The sequence below is a fragment of the Myxocyprinus asiaticus genome, chromosome 44 (genome assembly GCF_019703515.2).
Source record: "Myxocyprinus asiaticus isolate MX2 ecotype Aquarium Trade chromosome 44, UBuf_Myxa_2, whole genome shotgun sequence".
NCBI classification, from domain to species: domain Eukaryota; kingdom Metazoa; phylum Chordata; class Actinopteri; order Cypriniformes; family Catostomidae; genus Myxocyprinus; species Myxocyprinus asiaticus.
Genome location: NC_059387.1, coordinates 16,128,112 through 16,150,472, shown reverse-complemented (window position 1 = coordinate 16,150,472; position 22,361 = coordinate 16,128,112). Strand labels below are relative to the sequence as shown.

At 37.1% G+C, this 22,361-nt stretch overlaps 1 protein-coding gene across 1 annotated transcript in view; it reads right to left on the bottom strand.

The window, feature by feature from the left end:
- Positions 1 to 22,361, bottom strand: part of LOC127434299 (double-stranded RNA-binding protein Staufen homolog 2-like) — a 152,021-nt gene that overhangs the window by 128,999 nt on the left and 661 nt on the right. The window contains 4 exon segments of the mRNA XM_051686938.1: positions 14,816 to 14,951; positions 15,308 to 15,470; positions 16,198 to 16,328; positions 17,070 to 17,277. Coding sequence (XP_051542898.1) covers positions 14,816 to 14,951; positions 15,308 to 15,470; positions 16,198 to 16,328; positions 17,070 to 17,268 — 629 coding nt within the window. The 5' untranslated portion in view covers positions 17,269 to 17,277.

The window sequence follows — 22,361 nt, the reverse complement described above, 5'->3', positions numbered from 1 at the left end:
ATGCATGGACTAATTAAATTTGAGACAGGAATTTCTGTAAATAATGACATGCATTTCAGTCTGTTAATCACACAAAGCTATTGTATGACTTCAGAATACATGATAGTCATATGGACCACTTTTATAGTGTTTTAAGGTGCTTTTTGTCTTTTTTGGACAGCTGTAACAACGTGAGGGTGAGTAATTGATGACGATTTTAAAGATTTTAAATAAATTATTTCTTTAACCAATGCTTGATTTCAAAGTAACCAAGTTCCTAAACATCAGAAGGAAATGGAATCGTTCGGATTTGCATTTCAAAGAACTGGGCTGCAGCATATCAATTCAGAGGAAAAAGCTACTCATGACAACACATTCATTTGAAGTTGTCAAAACCAATCATGGTCACATTTGTTTTCAGGAAAGAAAACAATGACACATCATGAAAAAATGGATGTTCTTATGCAAAAACTGAATAAGTAAATCAAATTTGCTCTAATCTGGAACACAGTCAAAAAATGAGCGTTTGATTTGAGACTGCATTATAGATAACGATGTTGGTCAATGCACAATGCAACTCCCTTGAGTTTCTATAACACAACAAAAACAATTCAATTATATTATTTCACATCATCCCAAACACACTTTTGAGTAGTAAGAGCACATGTATCCTTTCAGAAAAAGGCAAGACTCTCTTCCTGTAGTTATTCAAGCCCAAATCCACCTCTTGTCTCCTGGGAGGAGGCTAACACCCAAATTTCAAGCAGAGTTCCTTAACACACAAGTCAGAGTTTATTTCACCCCTGGTAGCAATGTATCAGCAATTTTCTCAAAGGATAAAGAAGTTGTGCAAAATGTTATTGGGTATCATGATTTTGATGAATGAAACATTTGGGACTGGTTGTCATCATCAATGTATAACATCTAAAAACAATTTGAACATGGCACGATAGCAAATAAAAACGATTGAGGCTGTTTGTTTACTCTAAAACACATTCAAGTAGCTGATGTTTTGTGTGTGATTTGAGCTAAAGTAGTACAAATTATGATCCCATTGTTGTCTTGGTTTTTTTCTGAATGAGGAATCCTGAAACGTCATGTAAACAACAACACCGATTTCCTTACACCACTTAAGGGAATAAGAGAAAGCGGTTTAACACACCTGGGTTTCTCCTGGAGAACGCAGCTTAATGTTGTCATGTTAAACGCATAAGCTGCATTCTTACAGGTTTTTTTTAGGAGTAAACATGTGCGTGAACAGACCGGATAAAAAACGTCAGAGGATGAAGCCCAACAACAAGTCAACACATTGGAAATAATTCAACATTTCTGTGAGTTCAGTGGGAAAAGCACATACAAACTACAACCATTTATACACACCAATGTAAAATATCGACTGTCCCTCACGTTTGCGTATATGCGCTTGTAAATTGGGTGAATTCCTGAGTTTGATGTAAGAGAGAAATACCACTATTTCAGTGCAATTCCGCTGCAGGTCACGATAAAAAGTTAAGAAATCAAAAACAGCAACAACTCTGGAATATCTGGAAATAAAGTGAAGCAACAAAGAATAAAATAGCAAAGTCTTCCTCAGATGCCATGTTTGTTATTTACACAAGCGTCAATGGGAAATTAAGTTACTGACCGAACTACATGTATACGGGAGTAAAGAGTACGCCGTTTATACAGTGAATGTAGACAGGATCACCACATTCTTGCAATAAGCTGATTTTTGGTGTCCATTTAAACGTAGTTATTATCAGTTTTGGAGATTTCAGACTTTCCTCATTAAAGTAGATAGGAGCAGTACTTGTATGCCTTTTACCTTCATAGAAAACTGCTTCCCTGAGACACTACCAAGATGGCCACCAAGTGAACTGGCTTGCCTTAAAGGACTTTAAGGTGGTAAACACAGTAGAAATGGATAGACTGAGTCTCACCTACTGATCAGTCACCTGGACAGGCCTTTTCACAGCCAGGTGACATGCCAGACTCTCTCTCTCTTCCTTGATTGATCATTAATGTGTTGCTAATGTCAGAGCATGAACAATTTTTGCAGCATGAAGTTGGTTAAAAGGTCTCACCCAGTAGCACACTATGCCAAGGTCAAAAGAAATTCCAGAAATGATGAGGAAAAAGGTGACTGAAATACATCAGTCTGGGAAGGGTTACAAAGCTATTTCAAAGGCTCTGGGACTCCAAAGAACCACAGTGAGAGCCATTATATCCAAATGGAGAAAACTTGGCACAGTAGTGAACCTTCCCAGAAGTGGCCACCTTCCAAAATTCCTCCAAGAGCACAGCGACAACTCATCCAGGAAATCACAAAAAAGCCAAGGACAACATCCAAGGAACTGCAGGCCTCTCTCGCATCAATAATGGTCACTATTCATGATTCCACTATCAGAAAGACACTGCCCAAAAATGGCATCCATGGAAGTGTGGCGAGGCGAAAACCACTGCTAACCCAGAAGAACATTAAGCCTCATCTGAATTTTGCCAAAACACACCTTGATGATCCTCAAACCTTTTGGGAGAATGTTCTGTGGACTGATGAGTCGAAATGGAACTGTTTGGAAGACAGAGATCACATTACATCAGGCGTAAATCAAACACAGAATTCCACAAAAAGAACATCATACCTACAGTCAAGCATGGTTGTGGTAGTGATGGTGTGGGGATGCTTTGCTGCTTCAGGGCCAGGGTGACTTGCAATAATTGAGGGAAACATGAATTCTGCTCTCTACCAGAAAATCCTAAAGGAGAATGTCCGGTCATCAGTCCATGAGTTGAAGCTCAAGTGCAACTGGATAATGCAGCAAGACAATCATCCAAAGCATAGGTGTAAGTCCACCTCTGAATGGCTCAAAAGAAGTTATATTAAAGTTTCAGAGTGGCCTAGTCAGACTTGAACCCAATTGAGATGCTGTGGCAGGACCTTAAACGGGTAGTTCATGCTCGAAAACCCTCCAATGTGGTTGAACTAAAGCAGTTCCGCAAAGGAGAGTGGGCAAAAATTCCACCACAGCATTGTGAAAGACTGATCTCCAGTTATCGGAAGCATTTGGTTGCAGTTGTTGCTGCTAAAGGTGGCACAACCAGCTATTAAGTTTAAGGGGGCATTTCGTTTTTCACATGGGTGATACAGGTGTTTGATAACTTTTTTTGCTTCAATAAAAAAAAAAATATTATATATATATTTGAAAACTGTATTTTGTGTTTACTCAGGTTGCCTTTGTTTTAGGGTATATCTCGTTTGAAGATCTAAAACAATTTAGTATGAAAAATACACAAAAATAGAAGAAATCAGTGCTTTTCAAAGCACTGTATCTCTAGCAATTTGAATTGCTTACAGGATGCCCCGATCACAGATTTGTTCACTTTCACATTTTCACACAACCATCACTTATGTAAATACCATCATGAGGGAATTTGACATTTCTAAGTTTCAAGGAAAGCTTTTAAAGGGTTTAAAATCCTGTGAGGATTGTAGAGAATATAAATATGCTAACAGGTGATATGGCTTCTCCAGGTGCACGATAAGACAGAAAGCTGACTAAACCACAGATAAGCCCTGTCAAATGCCTGAATAAATCTATTGGGACAGTTAACTATGGCCTTCTGCCTAATGGAGGTGTATGCAATAGCTGAAACTGCCCTAAAAACCATTAAGCTTGAACATATTTAGGGGGTATCACTATATAAAACTTTTTTTTCTACCACTAATGTACGCTGTTGGGTACAGTACGACAGATGTCGCTTTTGTGTTTGTGTGTGTGCGTGCATATATACCATTTGTTTTTTTTGAAGAAAATGGGAGTGGTCCTTGCCTGTGCAAAAGTCGCAGCCACAATGCTTGGCTAAGAGGTTGCTAATGTGTTTGGAGTGGTTTTAAACACGTTGCTTAACTTGCTATGCGTTTGATAAGGTGTTCCGAGTTGATTTTAGCAAGTTGCTAAACTTGCTATGCGGTGGCTGAGGTGTTACAAGTAGATTGAAACACATTGCTATGCAGTTGCTATGGTGTTGATTGTTTTTTTAAAGTGTTGCCAAACTTGCTATGAGGCTGCTAAGGTGTTCAGAGAGTGTTCACCAGCTAGTCGACTATTAAAAACACTACTCGAATATTGCAAATACATTTTTTGGTGCATTTGCCTGCAGCATTACACAATTACTTTCCTCTGAATCGCACCAAAATCATGCAGTTACAACTGAATCCACTGGGGGGCGCTGTTGATGTGTGCCATCAAGGTGTTGGATGAGAGAAGATTTCATGGCGTCTGTGCTTTCAAGCAAAGTCAAGTGTGGCAATGCTTGTAATATTTTTATTCTTACTGAATTCTACTCTATTGGTATTCAGTCCTTGTTGGAGTCATGTAAACCAACGGACAAAGATCTGCTTTTATGGTGGAAAGAAAATGCGAAGCAGAACGAGAAACTATAAAGCTTATCAGACGAGAGGTGTGTACATGCATTAAATCTCTGAACACCAGCAGAGTGAGCGAGAGTGTATTTTATAAAAAGCCAACTTTTGCAAATAATAATGTGACATGATACAAATGTATTAGCCTTTATGTAGACTCAGAGTTTATGTATGTGCATTAGTGTAATGTCTTCAATATTGGTTTCTATGTTAGCTCAGAGTGCGTGCAAATATTTTACTATATATTTTTTATTATTATTGCATATTGCTAATTAAAATTTTTCCCAAATGTATAGTTTGTTGAAGTTATCTTATTTTGAAACCATTCTTGGTAACATTTGTGAATAAAACGAAATATAAATTTCTCATACGCGTCATTCTTGTTATTTTTAACGTAATATATACACAGGCAGCCAAAAGTTTGGAATAATGTACAGATTTTGCTGTTTCGGAAGGAAATTGGTCATTTAATTCACCAAAGTGGCATTCAGTTGATCACAAAGTATAGTCAGAACATTACTGATGTAAAAAACAGCACCATCACTATTTGAAAAAAAGTCATTTTTGATCAAATCTAGACAGGCCCCATTTCCAGCAGCCATCACTCCAAAACCTTATCCTTGAGTAATCATGCTAAATTGCTCATTTGGTACTAGAAAATCACTTGCCATTATATCAAACACAGTTGAAAGTTATTTGGTTTGTAAAATGAAGCGTAACATTGTCTTTGTGTTTGTTTTTGAGTTGCCACATTATGCAATAGACTGGCATGTCTTAAGGTCAATATTAGATTAGAAAAAATGGCAAAAAAGAAACAGCTTTCTCTAGAAACTCATCAGTCAATCATTGTTTTCAGGAATGAAGGCTATACAATGCTTGAAATTGCCAAAAAACTGAAGATTTCATACAAAGGTGTACACTACAGTCTTCAAAGACAAAGGACAACTGGCTCTAACAAGGACAGAAAGAGATGTGGAAGGCCAGATGTGCAACTAAACAAGAGGATAAGTACATCAGAGTCTCTAGTTTGAGAAATGTCCTCAGCTGACAGCTTCATTGAATTCTACCTGCTCAACACCAGTTTCATGTACAACAGCAAAGAGATAACTCAGGGTTGCAGGACTTCTGGGAAGAATTACAAAGAAAAAGCCACTTTTGAAACAGAAAAACAAAAAGAAAAAGGTTAGAGTGGGCAAAGAAACACAGACATTGGACAACAGATAATTGGAAAAGAGTGTTATGGATCTTAACCCCATTGAGCTTTTGTGGGATCAGCTAGACTGTAAGGTGCGTGAGAAGTGCCCGACAAGACAGCCACATCTATGGCAAGTGCTACAGGAAGTGTGGGGTGAAATGTCACCTGAAGTATCTGGACAAACTGACAGCTAGAATGCCAAGGATCTGCAAAGCTGTCATTGCTGCATGTGGAGGATTTTTTGATGAGAACACTTTGAAGTAGTTTAAGAAGATCTGAAATTTCTTTTCAAATTGTAATAGTAATTTTTCATGTTATTAATGTCCTGACTATACTTTGTGTGAATGCCACTTTGGTGAATAAAAGTACCAATTTCTTTCCATAAGAGCAAAATCTGTACATTATTCCAAACTTTTGAGTACTCGAATACAACTTACTCGAAAATGCCCATTATAAGTAAAAAGAGTCCACTTAAAGTCTCTATGATATACTAGTCATCTTTTAATTAAAGTCTGAAAAAAACTGTTTTTTTCGTTGCCCATTTTAAGGTCAAACTGCAAAAATAGTAAGTCTGGTCACTGAGAAAAGTAATAGCACACTTCCTCAAAAAGCAGCACAATTTTAGGTATCATTCATTAGCACTGCATAAACAATGTGAGATGAGAATGTGCTAAAATGTCATATTTGGGGTTAGGGAATATGAACTAGTTCTCACACAGTGAAGGTCTAGGTAGCCATAAAACTATCTTTGTGTATCTCATGCCTTCAGCAAATTAATGACTCTCTTTTGCTATTTTTGCACAATAAAAACACAGTAAAATGGCTGACAGAGCAATGGCACTTTATTGATCAGTCCCTGGAATATGTTCATCTCTTACACTCATATGTCCCTGTGGCTGCCTGGCCTACAGTTTAGACCTGGCACCTTTTGCAGAAGACAGGGCGATTTCCCACCGGGAAATAAGAGAAAACATGGATTATTCTTTCTTTCTCTTTTTTTGTTCATGCTCCTTCCCCCATGTGTCGATTCTGATCACATTACCAAAACTTTTCCACAAATGTGAGAAAAGCATTATCATATATAATAGTGACAAAATGATCCCATGTAATGCCCTACATGAGCACAAAAGGATTTTTGTCAGGGGGTGAAGACCTCATGCATGAGACCCAACACAGGAGGGGATATGGAACGGCAAAAGGCGTGGATCAAACCAAACCCCTCATGAAGAAAGGAAGATTTGTGACGTCTTCAGAAAACACTTTCCAATGACATAACAGCACAGGCCCCATTGGGCTTTCCTTTACCAGAATTACTGGCACTTTCTACAAATAGAGTGCACTTTTGAGGCACAAATCCCATGTTTTTGCTGTGAAAATTACCCCCTTGAAGAATCACCCCTTTCAAATTGTGATTTCGGCCCATCACATTTCGACCTTCTCCAACTATTAAAATCATAGACAAATAATTTTGGAACTTATTTTAAGAAAAAAAAAAGACAAAATATTTTTTTTTCTCTAATTAAATGGAAAAAAACTGTATACATTTTTCGATAAGTTCAAACCAACATTTGGTCCCCAACTAGAGTGATTTTAGGTCCTATTTTGTTCTCTATTCGTGGAAAATACCTACAGTATAAAACGCTCTATTACAGGAAACATAATAAAAAAAAGTTGGCTTGTGTCAAAGCATTATGCATTACTTATTTTGTTACCATGCCACATTTAAAAGCTTTTTTGATGCAAGTATAATAAATCGGCAGGTGGTATTGACTATAATCCATATTTGAGTTGAAATTTGTACAAAATTAGTTGCACAGCTACATATCCACGGTTCGGCAATAAATGGGCTATAGCAGAGGTTGATGGTCCCAAACAATACTGGGTACAGCCAGCCAGAACAGCACATAATCCAGATACCCTTTTAAAATGCCCCTTTAAAGCCAAAAGCCTGATCTGCCTTCAGACAACAGTGCAGAACATTAGCGTTTTGTAACTTTAATTAAAGGTCAGCTAAACCTAAAATTCCTCAGGAATGTGTGTTTTGGTTTCACTTGCAAATAAGAGATTACAAAGCTCTCTGCTTTTTTTTATCAGTGGGTTTCCCCTGTTTTATCACTTCAAAAATGCAGAGCCGAGTCAAATTCCGACCCTTTTACGAATTACGATTCTTAATGACTTATTCAAAATGACACACTGGCTTAATAAGACTCTATTTACACATCTTGGAATTTAACTGGGTCTCTCTCATTTTCAAAGAGAGGCAGGGTCCATGTCTGATATAACAGTTAGAACTAGGAGCATGAAAGGATCATCCTTTTTACTGCTAATGAAACAAATTTGGCTCTACAGTTTTAGGCTGGACGGATGCCCAGCATAGCTGAATTTGTCCTCATTAAAGGTAATAGTTTATACTGTAATAGTTGCTTGTTTTAATTAGGAATGTTAGCAGCTGCTTTGATCACAGTGTCCACAACAACACTGACTTCAAATACAATTGACTGGAGAATGCTTCATCAGCTATTTTAATGCCATTAAAATAAGCATTGTAAAGGTGTTCTGAGTGAGCGCATTGATATGTCATTGCTAGGGTGTTGTTGCTAGGATGTTGCTAGGTGATTGCTTACTGGCTCAAGCCAAAAGAGCTCACCTGCAAGTTTCTATGATATTATGGTTCCTAAATATCGCTCGAGACCCTCCTTCAATACAAGTCAATAGGATTTTTTATTTTTCAGCCACCAGGCTAAAACCTTAAAGGGTTAGTTCACCCAAAAATAAAAATGTCTTTCATCATTTACTAACCCTCATACCATCCCAGATGTGTATGACTTTGTGTGGAGCACAATTTTTTTTTTAGAAGAATATCTCAGCTCTGTACGTCCATACAATGCAAGTGAATGGGTGCCAACATTTTAAAGCTCCAAAATCCACATACGGGCAACTTAAAAGTACATATAAATCCATATATTCTGAAGCGATATGATGGGAGTGAGTGAGAAACAGATCAATATTTAAGCCCTTTTTCCTTCATTTTCTCCTTCTGTTTTTGGTGATTCACATTCTTTGTGCATATTGCCCCCTACTGAGCAGGGAGGAGAATTTATGATAAAAAAAAATTACTTAAATATTGATCTGTTTCTCATCCACACCTATCATATGTCTGAACACATGGATTAAACCACTGGAGTCATATGGATTCCTTTTATGCTGCCTTTATGTGGATTTTGGAGCTTCAAAATATAAGCACCCATTCACTTCCAATGTATCTGTAAAACATCTGTATAGGCCAGTAAACAACATTATCGGCACTATCGGTTATAGCATCCCTATTAATAGGACCGCACTAACAAAAAGCTATTTCTAACACTAAAACATTTTAAAAGCTGAGCATAACTACAAATATTTGTATTCAATACACAATCCCAATTCTGTGATATTTCCAGGTTTTCCATGACCGTGGGAACCCTGTATAATGTTTATTAAATAAAAAAAGTTATTAAAAAGTACTCTTAAATTTGCTTAACTGTACATTTTGGACAGCAGCCATGAGAGATCAAAATATAAAGAAGGCCAGACATTGAAAGAGACACTGTGTGAGCCACACCTGTGTGGCACAGTAAGCTGCAAGCACCTGGAGCCCAGCACAGTAGAGAAACAAGCTAGCTTTATGACTCAAAGGCAAGCAGCTGTCCTCTGACTGCAAGACACAAAAGCATTAATGACTCGCCCAAACAAAACAATGCCACCATCGAAAATAACATTTTCCTCCTCCATGCATAGGGAGGCACAGGGTTAGAGCAACAGAGAGGCGTGCCACTGAATCGCTGAGGAGCACTCCAAACTACACATTTCCAACAAACACCCCTCACCGGTTTTTCACAGGAAGTGTTTCGCTCTGACGCCCCTCAGAACGGAACGAGATAAGGCTGGAAAGGAACCATTGAATCTATGAAAAAGGTGCTGTTGGTCCAGCCTTTTGATATGAATGTGAGCTTTGGAGTGATTCACACAAACAAACCACAAGTATGAGGCTGGAACACAACAGCTGGGCTGACCACGAGACCTCCAGAACTAGCCTGACACTGCTCCAGCTTACACAAAAAAGACCTCATTTGAACTTGCGGATCCATTACGTGAAGCAGCTCTGCAGCTGGGTTGCGGAGGAAGTTCTTAATTGACTACAAACACGCTAAGAAAATGAGAAGCTACTATTCAAACTTATATGAGCTAAGTGTGTTTCAAATCATTTAAGGATTCAGAGAGGTTATTAGTGCTGCGTAAACTAATACTATTGTTTACACTTATTGAAATATCAACAGGGTTGACCAATGTAAAATTTCTGTTGACTTTTTTTTTTATCATTCCAGTCATTTGTGATTACTAGTCACAGAAAATAAAAAATATTCAGACTGATTTAACTTATTTAAACTCAGTTGTGAACTCAACAAATTCATTAAAAAGGACTGACTCAAAAGAACGATTCACTAAAATAAATAAATAAATAAATAAATAAATAAATAAATATCGGACATCATAATGAATTGTGATTACGTTTTTCTCAACCCAAGAATAATATACATCTCATGAAATATACAGCAGAAAGGTGAAAATATATTAAAATATATTCCCCTATGACTTTTTCCTGACCTTTAAGATTTTATTCATTCCTATGACATTTACAGGTCTGGAAAACACAATTTTACATTTTTCCATGATCATGTCCACACTGTTTGTGCCAAGGACATGAATGATACTTCAAATTCCTGCAAACAGCATAAAAGTGTGTGATTACTTTAAGCAATCAAATGTAAAACTTCTTGCTAGCAAATGATGAAACTTAAAAAAAACAAAAAAATCTTAGTGACACTGACCTGATACATATTTAGTGACCAGAATACAGCATTAGAGATTTGGGGGTTAACTCTTTTGACTTGGGCCAGTAAGAAACCACCTACAATTTGAAAAGTAACATGCTAAAAAAACATTTATAACACCGTAGCAACCACACAGCAACACCCCACAAATACCATGGTGTCTATGACTTTCACAGGCAAGCACTTCACACATTTTCATCAGTAAAATGTAAAAAATCTAGCTATCCATAAGGTTATTAAGAGCACACTATATTAAAACAAATAGTGCTTTTCCGTAAGTTCCAGATTCATGACCCGTTCAACGGTAACCTGAGGGCTTCACATAAAACTCTTACTTTGAGTTAAAGGAATAGTTCACCCAAACATTAAAGTCTGCTGAGAATTTACTCACCCTCAGGCCATCCAAGATGTATATGACCTTCTATCTTCATAAGAACAGGATTTAAGATTTTTAGGGAAGTATCCAGGTTTTTAGCTTCATCCAATTCAAGTGAATGGACACCAATTTTTGACAGTCCAAAAAGCATATTTAGTCAGCAAAGTAATCCACACAACTCCAGTCGATTAAGCAATGTCTTCATGAAGTTAATCGATACATTTGTGTGAAAAACAAATCGCTAATTAAAACATTTTTAACTTTAAATCGGCGCTTCCGCCAGCTCTCTGTAGCTGTTTGAATTGACCTCTCTCTCGTGTGAAGTACGTTCCTCTGTGGTAAACGGAACTTCTGAATTCTCGCGTGAACGCGCCAACATGATGACATCACACGACAGCGACGTGAGGCATTCGGTGTTTACAGGAAGCGATTTTTTAAAGTTTTAATTAGTGATTCGTTTTTCACACAAATGTATCGATTACCTTCAGAAGACATTGCTTAATCGACTGGAGTTGTGTGGATTACTTTGATGCTGACTAAATATGCTTTTTGGACTGTCACAAATTGGTGTCCATTCACTTGCACTGGATGAAGCTAAAAACCTGGGATACTTTCCTAAAAATCTTAAATCCTGTTCTGATGAAAACAGAAGGCCATATACATCTTGGATGGCCTGAGGACGAGTAAATTATCAGCAAATTTTCATTTTTGGGTGAACTATTCCTTTAAAGGCAATTTTCTGCCTGAACCCCTCAAACTGAAGCAGAGCCAGAGTAACTTCTATGTTATATGATTTAATGCAATTGATACTGATATTGGGTAAATAAGTGATTATTCTGGCAGCTGGTAATAAGTGGATGTGCGGCACCCTTAATAACAGAGCTTTTACAAGCATCATTTATGAACTGTAGATTCTGGCAGCCCATTGGCCCCTGGATACTGTATATGTCTGGACGCAGACATCATATCGCTGGAATGCTTAATGGATAATCCAAAACACTGTTTGGTAGCCCTTCATAAGACATACTCCTGGCCACTAGTTAAAGTGATAGTTCACCAGGTTTACGCTGCTCATTTTTATACAATGAAAGGGATTGATGAGAAGGGGCTATCAAGCTCCACAAATAAAAATAAAAATAAAAAAAAAGAACCATAGAAGAACTAATACAGTAGTAGTACATATAGACATTTCAAGTCTACTGAAGCCATAAAATAGCATTTTGTAAGGAAAAGACAAAATGCAAGTTGTTATTCACTGAAAACCTTCCCCTCTGCTGTAGTTCAACTATTTTATTTGTGCAATTGGATGTTGCATATTAAAATGTGGCATGTTATGATCAGTTGCGAGACACACAAGAACCAATGACGTTTTCCAACTTTTATGTCTGACAAACAGAGTTTTTAAAATGATGTCAAGTTAAAATAACACCAAAAACACATCCCAAGACACCTGCATTCTGTTCCATTAGTTGCGTTATGTCTACCTTTTTAACACAATAACACATTCTGTCTGAACAGCCCCTAAGTTTTCTATAAAAACATTTTTTTAGCATAGGAAATGAAATACCTGTCTTTGCTGCATTTTTAAATGCAAGCTGTCTAGTCCAATATGGATTTTAGCTGCCCCATCCTGATTTAAACTGCTGCTCAAACTGTTAAAATCCAACTAAAATGACTAGGGGCCACTTGAAAAACAAACTTCAACCACTCTTTTCGAATGTTGGGATCCTGCAAAAGGATATGCAGAGTGGCAGGTGCTACACAAAGTCAGAAACAGCACGGTTTTTGATGGATTTACCCACATTTTAAACTTGTTAGATCTTCTGTTGTTTAGGAATTATAGTATCTTTTCTGCTTTCTCTTTATTACATCACTGTGACTGGGCAGGCATGACATGTAAGGTAATGGCATGACCCCTATAAATATCACTGCATAAAATACATTTGTGCTAATCAATACCCTTTTTGATTAAAGCATACATGTTTAGATTTATTTGACAAGGCTTTCAATCCCATAATCCCACAATTCATTGTAGCCAAACCATTATTCAACACTAGAATAAACTGATACAGCCACAACATCAATACTCAAACTCATAACAAAAGCTGTGATTAAGTGAATCCTTGTTTAATTATGCAAGACAAGTGACACCTACAAGAAGATCTGTGTTGACTCTGGTGAGGGCAGAAGACTCGAGGGTAAAATACATGTACAACACCCCTCAATATCCAGAGCAGTCCCACATTGGTGGTCTTTGGCCAAACTCTGTAACAAAATGATGTAATCGCACAGAGGATCCGATTTACTTTGGCTCCTTGTTTTCTTACTATTTCAAAGACTACATAATGGAAATTTTAGATGGCCAGAGGAGAAAAAAAAAAATATATACATTTTGTCCATTAAATACCTACACACAGGCCCTTTGACACATCTGATATCAGGTTGAGATTGTAGCATTACAAGACTCCAGTTTCTCACTTTGTCTTTGTTGTCACAGTGTCCATTGAGCATCAATCAAAAGCAAATGCCTAAATACTAGCCTCAAATAACAACAGGATTAATGTATACTGTGCTCCCTTTAATGCAGTTCTAATTAATGTCAGCAATGCTTCTCTTTGCCTTTTATCGGAGTAGTACTACCGTATCAGAGTGTTAGTTCGTCATCCTTGCAGGTCAATTTGGAATAAAAAATCAGTCATCGTGGTTTTTTTTTTTTTTTGTTTTTTTGCAGAAAAATGAGATGCCTATTGCTAGGTTGCAAAGCCAAATTATCTCCTAGGTTGCAGATATATGCGAATGAATACTATACAGAATTGAGACAAAAATACAAAATAAATGCAATTATCTTGCATTTTTCTAATTACTTCATTATTTAATTAAATATTAAAATATCTTGACAGACTGGTCTTAATCACTATAAATCATGACTAAAATTGTGTACTTAATTGCTTCAACAGCTTTTAAGTTGATTGTGAATTCATCAATACTTGCAACAAAATGGCAAAAAACCTCTTTTGCAAGGGCAGAGTAATAAAAATGGGGCAATACTGCCACATACTGGTACTGAGCAGAAATTTGCTTTAGATTCCCAAAAGCCTTCTATCCATTTAAGAGTTAATGCTTTAAACTAAAATCACTAAAAATCTCCAAAAGTAGGGGAGATTTTTACTATGAGACATTTTAAAATCATCCCTTTGGATTCATATGGTAGAAATAACTAATAAAAGACAAAAGGTACAAGACTGTGTATAAAGGTCTTTAATGAGGGTAAAAACTACAATCCCATGAAGCACTGTGAATGGCATAATCCAATTAAAAACTATGGGAAAATAAACGATAATTGATTTGAAGTTGATATTAGTAAGCTGATATTAAAAATTGTTTTCAGAGAAATCTAATTAAATTTAGTGGAATTTATTCTTAAACTAAGAAAAAAAAAATGCCAGTGGGGTAAGCAAAAAAATAATAATATTTCCCTTTGAATCAAGTTTTATTTATTTATTTATTGCAGTGTACTTATGTAGCTACATTACTTGGCAACAAACATTTATCAAAGCCTAAAAACTACTTGGTGGAAAAAAGACAAAATTCAGATTCTAATTATTAATAAATGTAAATATTAATCATATTACAATTGAAACATTACACCATAAAATTAATATTGCATAGTGAAAATATTATTTTCAGAAATGTATATTGGAATACACAACAAGTTATGAAGTGCACATATTATCTGTTGACCTATATAATGAAGCCTGTCAACTGCTCAGTGGCTATGACTAATAGGACTTCTCTTAAGTATCCTCTGTGTATCCCACAGTATGTTGAACGCTATATGAGACGCTATAGATGTCAGTAAAGACCATTCACAACAATTGTTATTACCAGGAGGTTAAAATAAACAAATAGTGACATGCTTCAGAGGCATTCAGTTCCTAAAATATTACACCTCTGCAGTTCACAGGACTTACCTCTGGTTGAACATTCCTCTAAAGTTATAATTGGCTTTGTAGTTAGGGGCTGGTTTGGGGTCCAGGGGTTTATAGACAGCTGGCTCCCCTCGCTTCATGGCCAGGCCATTCAACTCCACTGTAGGAGTGATGCTGCCTGCAAAACAACCCCCTTTAGCCCAAGAACATCTCATTCACTAATGCTTTTATGATTGCAAGACATTGTTTCAACCTAGCCAACAAGGTAAACAAACTGACAGAATTAACTACAATATTTGTACTAAGCAGAGCAGCCGTTACAGACTTATAAATAATGTTGGTTTATCTTTGTAAGTGGCTCAACAGAAACTGATCCAAACACAATTCACCCTGGCATCTAACTGCATTTTTCCTCAATATTTACTGTATAAAGATAGATGTATTTGTATACTGCAACAGAACTCATTGCAATATTTGTAGCTCTATTTTGTAAAGCTTTGAGTTGGTTCTAGTGTGTAATGGAGATTTTGGTACCTGGGTTGCTGTTAGAGATGTCGGCTTTAGGAGATCGGGGAGGAGGCCGGGGTAGACTGCTCTCTGTCAGGGCCTTGGTTGCTGTGGAGTGCTGGGCCTTTTTGATGCTGCTGCCTTCTGCCTCCCATACCTGGTTCCCCAAGCACAGCTGCACGGTAAAGATCTGCACACGGACAGCAGGGGAGAATTGACTGTGATATCTAAGGCACTTTTTGAACATCACTGTGACAAAGGTTTGGGTTTGGTGGTCATGTACTGCGGTTGCCTACACTGTTATTTAGAATTATTGAGTTTTTTTTGTTTGTTTGTTTTTTAAGATATGGACTGTTGGCAGCAAGACATATTATTTTCTGAAAGGATTTGAAAGGACCAATGAAGCAACTATCTTGATTGACATGATTCATGTACCACTTCCCTGACAGTCCTAGAAGGTTTTAACAATGAGGAGAGGTTATATTTGCAATATCTTACCATTGGGTTATTGCAATGCACTTTTAATCAGTAAATCTAATCAAAATGAGAGTTTTGTGGCTATTAGCTTTGAAATCATCTATATGCTAGTGTACTACTAGAAGCAAACAAAATTAATCTTTAGCAGTTTAACATACGCATTTAAAATGGACTTTCTCTGCTGGGAAAACAGAGCAAAACTACTGATGAAATACTGATGAAAAATACTTGCCGCCAACTAGCAAACTGTGGTTCACAGCTGTAATGTATCTAACGCCTGTTGACTATTTAAAAAAAAATAAATAAATAAAATGGGACAAGCCCTTTGATATGTTCTGACCAAACTTCCTGTTTCAATACGAAATTGTGCTTGTCAAGCAATTTCATGGGGTCTCTACATAACATAACCCCATGTAAAATTACAGCGAATGTTCCCATACCTTAGCGTGGGCAGGTCCTTTCTCATTCAGCAGTTTGTATTGAGGTTGAATCCTGTTGAAACGGGCTAACTCATTCACCAGACACATGGGCGTTTTCTCTTTAGGGTTTGCCATGTTTTCTTCAGGAGGGCCTATCAGAAAAAGACACGATTCAGTCGAGTTCAGCTAAAACAAATGAATAAATGAACCAATGGATGAATATATTTGCTCATTTCACCATTTAAACATATTACAAATCTACTGGAAACAATGTCTATATGACATTCCATGGTATAATTCCCAACTGTTTTATGACAGATAAATATTATGACTAACCAGATGATAACATTACACTGGGTCATCTGATTTATTTTGTTTATATTTGCCGAGTCATCATAGTGCGAAATATACCATCTTATCTTGAATGATCCAAGACTTTATTTCTAAAAAATTGTTGTTTCTCAAAATAAACAATCTGCTTTATAAACCGAAAGCAAACAGTATGTGTTCAGTGGTCCAAACAAAAGTATTTGGGCATTTAAGCAACACTTACAGTATGAATGTCATTGCTTTAGTAAACAACAAAATATCAAACCAAGTGGAAATTATTTTAAAGATAAAAAAATAAAAAAACTAGCAAAATTAAGTTCGTTTTGAGAAAAAGTCTAGCATACTTAGTGTGCAAATGCCATTTGGTTTGGCACTGTTGTTTATTGCAAAGAAATTCATACATTTCTATGCATGGCTTAAGTGTCTAAATACTTTTTGCAGGCATAGGACGCCTACTGTAACTTACAAAAAATATTACTCATAAAATGTTTTGTTTTACTAACATTGTTCCTATATGGAACTACACTGGTACAATGGATGTGATCGGTATGCAGGCCACATACCTGATGGGTTGGCTGGTACAGTGGAGTCCACAAAGCCAGAGGCAGGGCTGGGACAGGTGGGTGTTGTTGCTGGCACTGTGCCATTGAAGGTGGGCTGCAGACCCAGAGCTCCTGGGCTGGGCATGGCCACAGGGGGTGCCACAGTGGACAGGCCAGACCCAGACAAGGGGGATGAAGTCTGCACTTTCATTTGAGCCATGCTCTGTCACTGTTAAAAATAACATCATATAACGTTAAAAAATCTAAACTTGAAAGCCACTGAGGACTTCATCTTCATTAACATTTCTATAGGCTGCAGTATTGAGTAAGCTATATTATTTATTAGACTACATTAGTTATTTAGCCAAGCAAAATGTCCTTAACCAGTGCATTATAAGGAAAACATGGTCAAGGCCATGAAATGAAATCAAACAGGATAAGCCAGAGTGTAGAAGCAACAATACGCATAGACGAGGACTGTCTGTGTACGGCCCAGATTTACTCACCACACAGACAGTCCTTGTCTATGCGTATTGTTGCTTCTACCCTCTGGCTTATCCTGTTTGATTTCAGTCTGCGCAGACTGTGCTGATGAGGAAATTTGCGTCACGCATCCTGTGCGCATTCCGATCAGCAAAGTGGACAACCAAAGTATACTTTGGCCTTCATATCTTGTAGTCCAAAAGTCCACAAGTCCACATCAAGTGTGCAATTTGGGGGGGCCTGGGTAGCTCAGTGGTAAAAGACGCTGGCTACCACCCCTGGAGTTCACTAGTTCGAATCCCAGTGCATGCTAAGTGACTCCAGCCAGGTCTCCTAAGTGAACAAATTGGCCCAGTTGCTAGGGAGGGTAGTCACATGGGGTAACCGCTTCGTGGTCGCTATAATATGGTTAGTTGCCGGTGGGGCGCGTGGTGAGTTGAGCGCAGATGCCACGGTGGATGGCGCCTCCACACGCGCTATGTCTTCGTGGCAACACGCTCAACAAGCCACATGACAAGATGTGCGGGTTGATGGTCTCAGAGGCAGAGGCAACTGGGATTCATCATCTGCCACCCGGATTGAGGCGAATCACTACGCGATCATGAGGACTTAAAAAGCGCACTGGGAATTGGGCATCCAAATTGGGTGAAAAAAAAAAAAAGTGTCCAATTTGGAGCAGGGCCTAAGAACGGCTCTTACCCGTGGTAAAATCACTGTAGCACATGGCCTCTTGTGGCTTATTGCTTTATTACATGGCGCTCTGGAATACCCAATTCTGATTGGCCAATGGCGCCATCTAGTGGTCTGATATCTCTGAGTAACAACCGCACATTCAAGTATCAGACTGCTCAGCCAGGTATTGAGAGTCATTTTTCCTGCTTTTCGAATCACCGTGCGATCTCCACAAGCAAGCTAATAAATGTTTCATGGACATTTGTTTATTTGGAAAGTAGTCTTGTAATAAGCTGGATAATGTGGAGTCAGACATTCATTATTTACAAAATAAACACCAACAGAATTCCAACACAAACAGTAGATGGATTTCAGCTGTTTTATTTCTTCTCACATAATCACATAAAATATTAATTTGTGTTGAAATTATGTCCATTTATATATTTATTTACTTGGTAGCCATGTAATAAGTTGGATAATGTACAGTCACTCTGTTATTATCGCAAATTAAACCCCTTTAGGATGATACAAGTGCTGATCACCCTTTCTGGGTTTATTTTGCGATAACAACCGACTGACAGTACATTATCCCTTGCTTAGATGTTCCTTTTTATTTACATGTCCAATTTTAATTGAGAACTTTTTTAAATTTAAACTTAAAAATGAATTAAATACATAAAATGTAAATAATGCATCTCTTAAATGTTTCAGTGATGAAGTGTACAACCCCTGGCAAAAATTATGGAATCACCACACTTAGAGGATGTTCACCCTGCTTTTTTTCTTCGTGGCAAATAAAACAAATCACAGATATGACACAAAAAAAATGGATGAAACATCCCTCAAATTAAATTACATTATTTCAATTAATGGAATATTTTTTCCAGATCAAGTAGAGGAAAAAAAAAATAATAATAATAAAATAAAAATCACAATTAGTATTTTGTTGCTCCTCCTCTGGCTTTTATGATGGCCTGAATTCTTTGAGGCATGGACTTCACTAATGAAAAGCAATATTCTCCATCAAGCTGGTTCCAACTTTCTCGAACAGCGGTTCGAGAAAGATCAGCTTTGTAGGATGGAGCCTTGCCAATTTTTTCAATTTCCACCATACATTTTCATTCAGATTGAGATCCGGACTGTTTGCTGGCCATGTCATGTTGATATGCCTTTCCTGAAGAAAAGCTTCAACACTCTTTGCTCTGTGGCAAGATGCATTATCATCCTAAAAAATGACTTCATCACCAAACCTGTTTTCTATCGATGGAATGAGAAAAGTGTCCAAAATTTCAATGTACACCTGTGCATTGACTGTTGAAGTAATGATTGCCATCTCCACTGGTCCTTTACTCGGCATGCAACCCCATATCATAAATGACTGGGGAAATTTTATTGTTATCATCAGGCAGTCATCTTTATGTTTCATTTGAATGGCACCAGACAAAAGTTCCAGCATCATCGCCTTGGCCAATGCAGATTCGTGATTCATCACTGAATGTCACTTTCTTCCAATCATCCACACTCCATGATTGCTTCTCTTTAGCCCACAGTAGCCATGTTTTCTTCTGTTTAGGTGTTAGTGCTGGTTTTCATTTGGCTTTTCTATATGTACATCCAATTTCATTCAGCCGATTTCTTACAGTAGCCCTTATGTGGTCTCTAGAAGATCCTAAATCTATTCCGCCCATTTGTTTTTCATTTGTTTTGTTGTGCATTTTCTATTTTCAAGACATATTGCATTTAGTTTTCTATCCTGATGCTTTTATGTCTTCTTTGGTCTACCCGTATGTTTTCCTTTTATAACCTTCCCATTTTGTTTATACTTGCACCAAATTTTAGACACAGCTGACTGGGAACAACCAACTTCTTTTGCCACACTCCGTGTTGGATTTCCTTCTTGGAGTTTTATAATCCTTTCCATTTTCAATTGACAACTCTCTTGTTGGGGCCATTTTTCCTTTCAATTAGCCAAGTCCAACAGCTTAAGGTCTGTAAGCACTCTCTTTTAACTGCAGACTAATTTGCATTTTTAGACTTGAACAGGTATTTGTTTTAGAAATGCAAATTACAAGGCGACTCCATAATTTTTTCCTCTACTTGATCCGGAACAAAATACGCTATTAATTAAAATAACGTAATTTAATTAGTTTGAGGGATGTTTCACAAAGCCAGAATGTTCAGCTAATATTTTGGAAATTGTTGGAATTGACATAAAACTTCAAGTGAGATATAAATATTTAATTTTATCCACGTTTTTTTCCCATGTCAACTAAGAAAATATAAAATAAAAAAAACTTTGGTGGGCTTAACGGGTACACATACCCTAATAGTGTTGGCAGGCTGTAATGTCAGTAAGCCATAGCCGTTGCTAAAATTCATCTCAGCCCCCCTAAAAATCTGTGACTCAGCAATAGTGCTGATTAAATCCTTTAAACAGCCGCAGACAGCACTGCCCTTGTATGAAGTGCAAGACTGCTTTGGTGGCTTCTCCCATCAGTAAAGACTGACTATATTGCGAACCAATAGCACCGGAGTGCGGGCTGTGAAGGAGCACATCATTGGTCCAACCCACTGAACGAATACACCGCTTCACTGAATGAGCAAGGATCAGCGTCTGTTAGTCAACTCAAGTAGAGGAGGCATGTCGTTCATTTAGTTCGGTAATCTCGTTTAACAAGGAGTGGAAGGGGCTTGATGAATTAAGAGTAAAGTGACTAATGACATTATATTGTCATCAGGATGTAATTCCAACTTGTAATTATTTTAGGCTAATATTGTTGTCTTTTTTGCATAGCCTGACAGTCATACACAGCAGCTCACCAAATGGAAGATATGATTTGTTGTCATTTGCGAGGAAATGCTTATGATGCTTAAACACTCAGCTGAAGTCTCTTAGACACACAGATTTTACTAAAGTATAATTAAACTTTCGATCATAAACAATTCTGAGTAATTAAACCACTGATAAAGCACAAAGGAAATAAAACTTGTAGAAAAACGGTCACTGAACTAATAAGTACAATACAATCTTTTTTATTTTTATTTAATACCTTTATTTTACAGGTAGTCTCTTGAGATTCAAATCTCTTTTCCGAATGACTTTCTCTTTTGAACAAATTCTAAAGACTTGAGTCACGTGTTAATGACATACTGTACTATATACAGAGAAGCATAATCTTGAAGTTAATTCACTCTACTATATAACGACCAAGCTAAATGTGACATTTATTGTAATATTAGGTTATTGTGGTGTTTGATATAACTTTACTCTATAGAAATCATGTTCTACAATGTTTGTTAATAAATAGAGAATCAAAAAATATATCATTTGAATGTTTCTTTAAGCAATATCCATTATTATTTTTTATAAATATATAAGTGTGTTTATTATAGCGGGCCTTCTAGATTGATGTATGCTCAGTTTAAAAAACAAAACACTATCTACACAACAAAGTGTAATACATTAAATGTGCTCATCTTATAGTGTCACTGGGGGCTGAGCCCCCCAAAGATTGAAATCCTAGAATCGCCACCGGTGTAAGCCAAAGTCAAATAAAACAACTGCACTGGAAGAAGTGCACGGAAAAGAAAAATCTACACTTTGTTGCAGAAAGGTGGCACAGATAACCTCAGCTTTTACTCGTGTCAAAGGCTTGTGTTCCAATCCAACAACCACTTGAATAAGATCATAGTAAAATATGACTGTGTTTGGGACACATGCGTGGGAGGACCGGTTCTGAATCAATCAACTATTAGATCACAGTGTTTCTTAAAAGCACCATCTTAATTTAGAACTTTTCAATTGTCTTTTCACCTCATTTGTCCAGGTTTCATTGTTCAGAAATTGGCATCAAATTATCTGCAAGCTTCTCAACTACAGGAGAACATAACAGTGTTCCCACACCATTTCCATTACAGGATAAGGACTTTTAAACATTGTTCAATAGAGATTACAAAGAAATTTTGACCAGATGAAATATTTTCAACTTGATATAGAAATGTTTGTGACTATTCCAAAAACACAAATATAAAAACACCTGATATTTCCATTTTGTTTTTTTGTTTTTTCAGACTGCAAGAACACTTACATAACATTCCTTCACAACTTCAACTACAAAAGCATCAAATGCAATGTATGACCATCTAGTTGATGGAGTA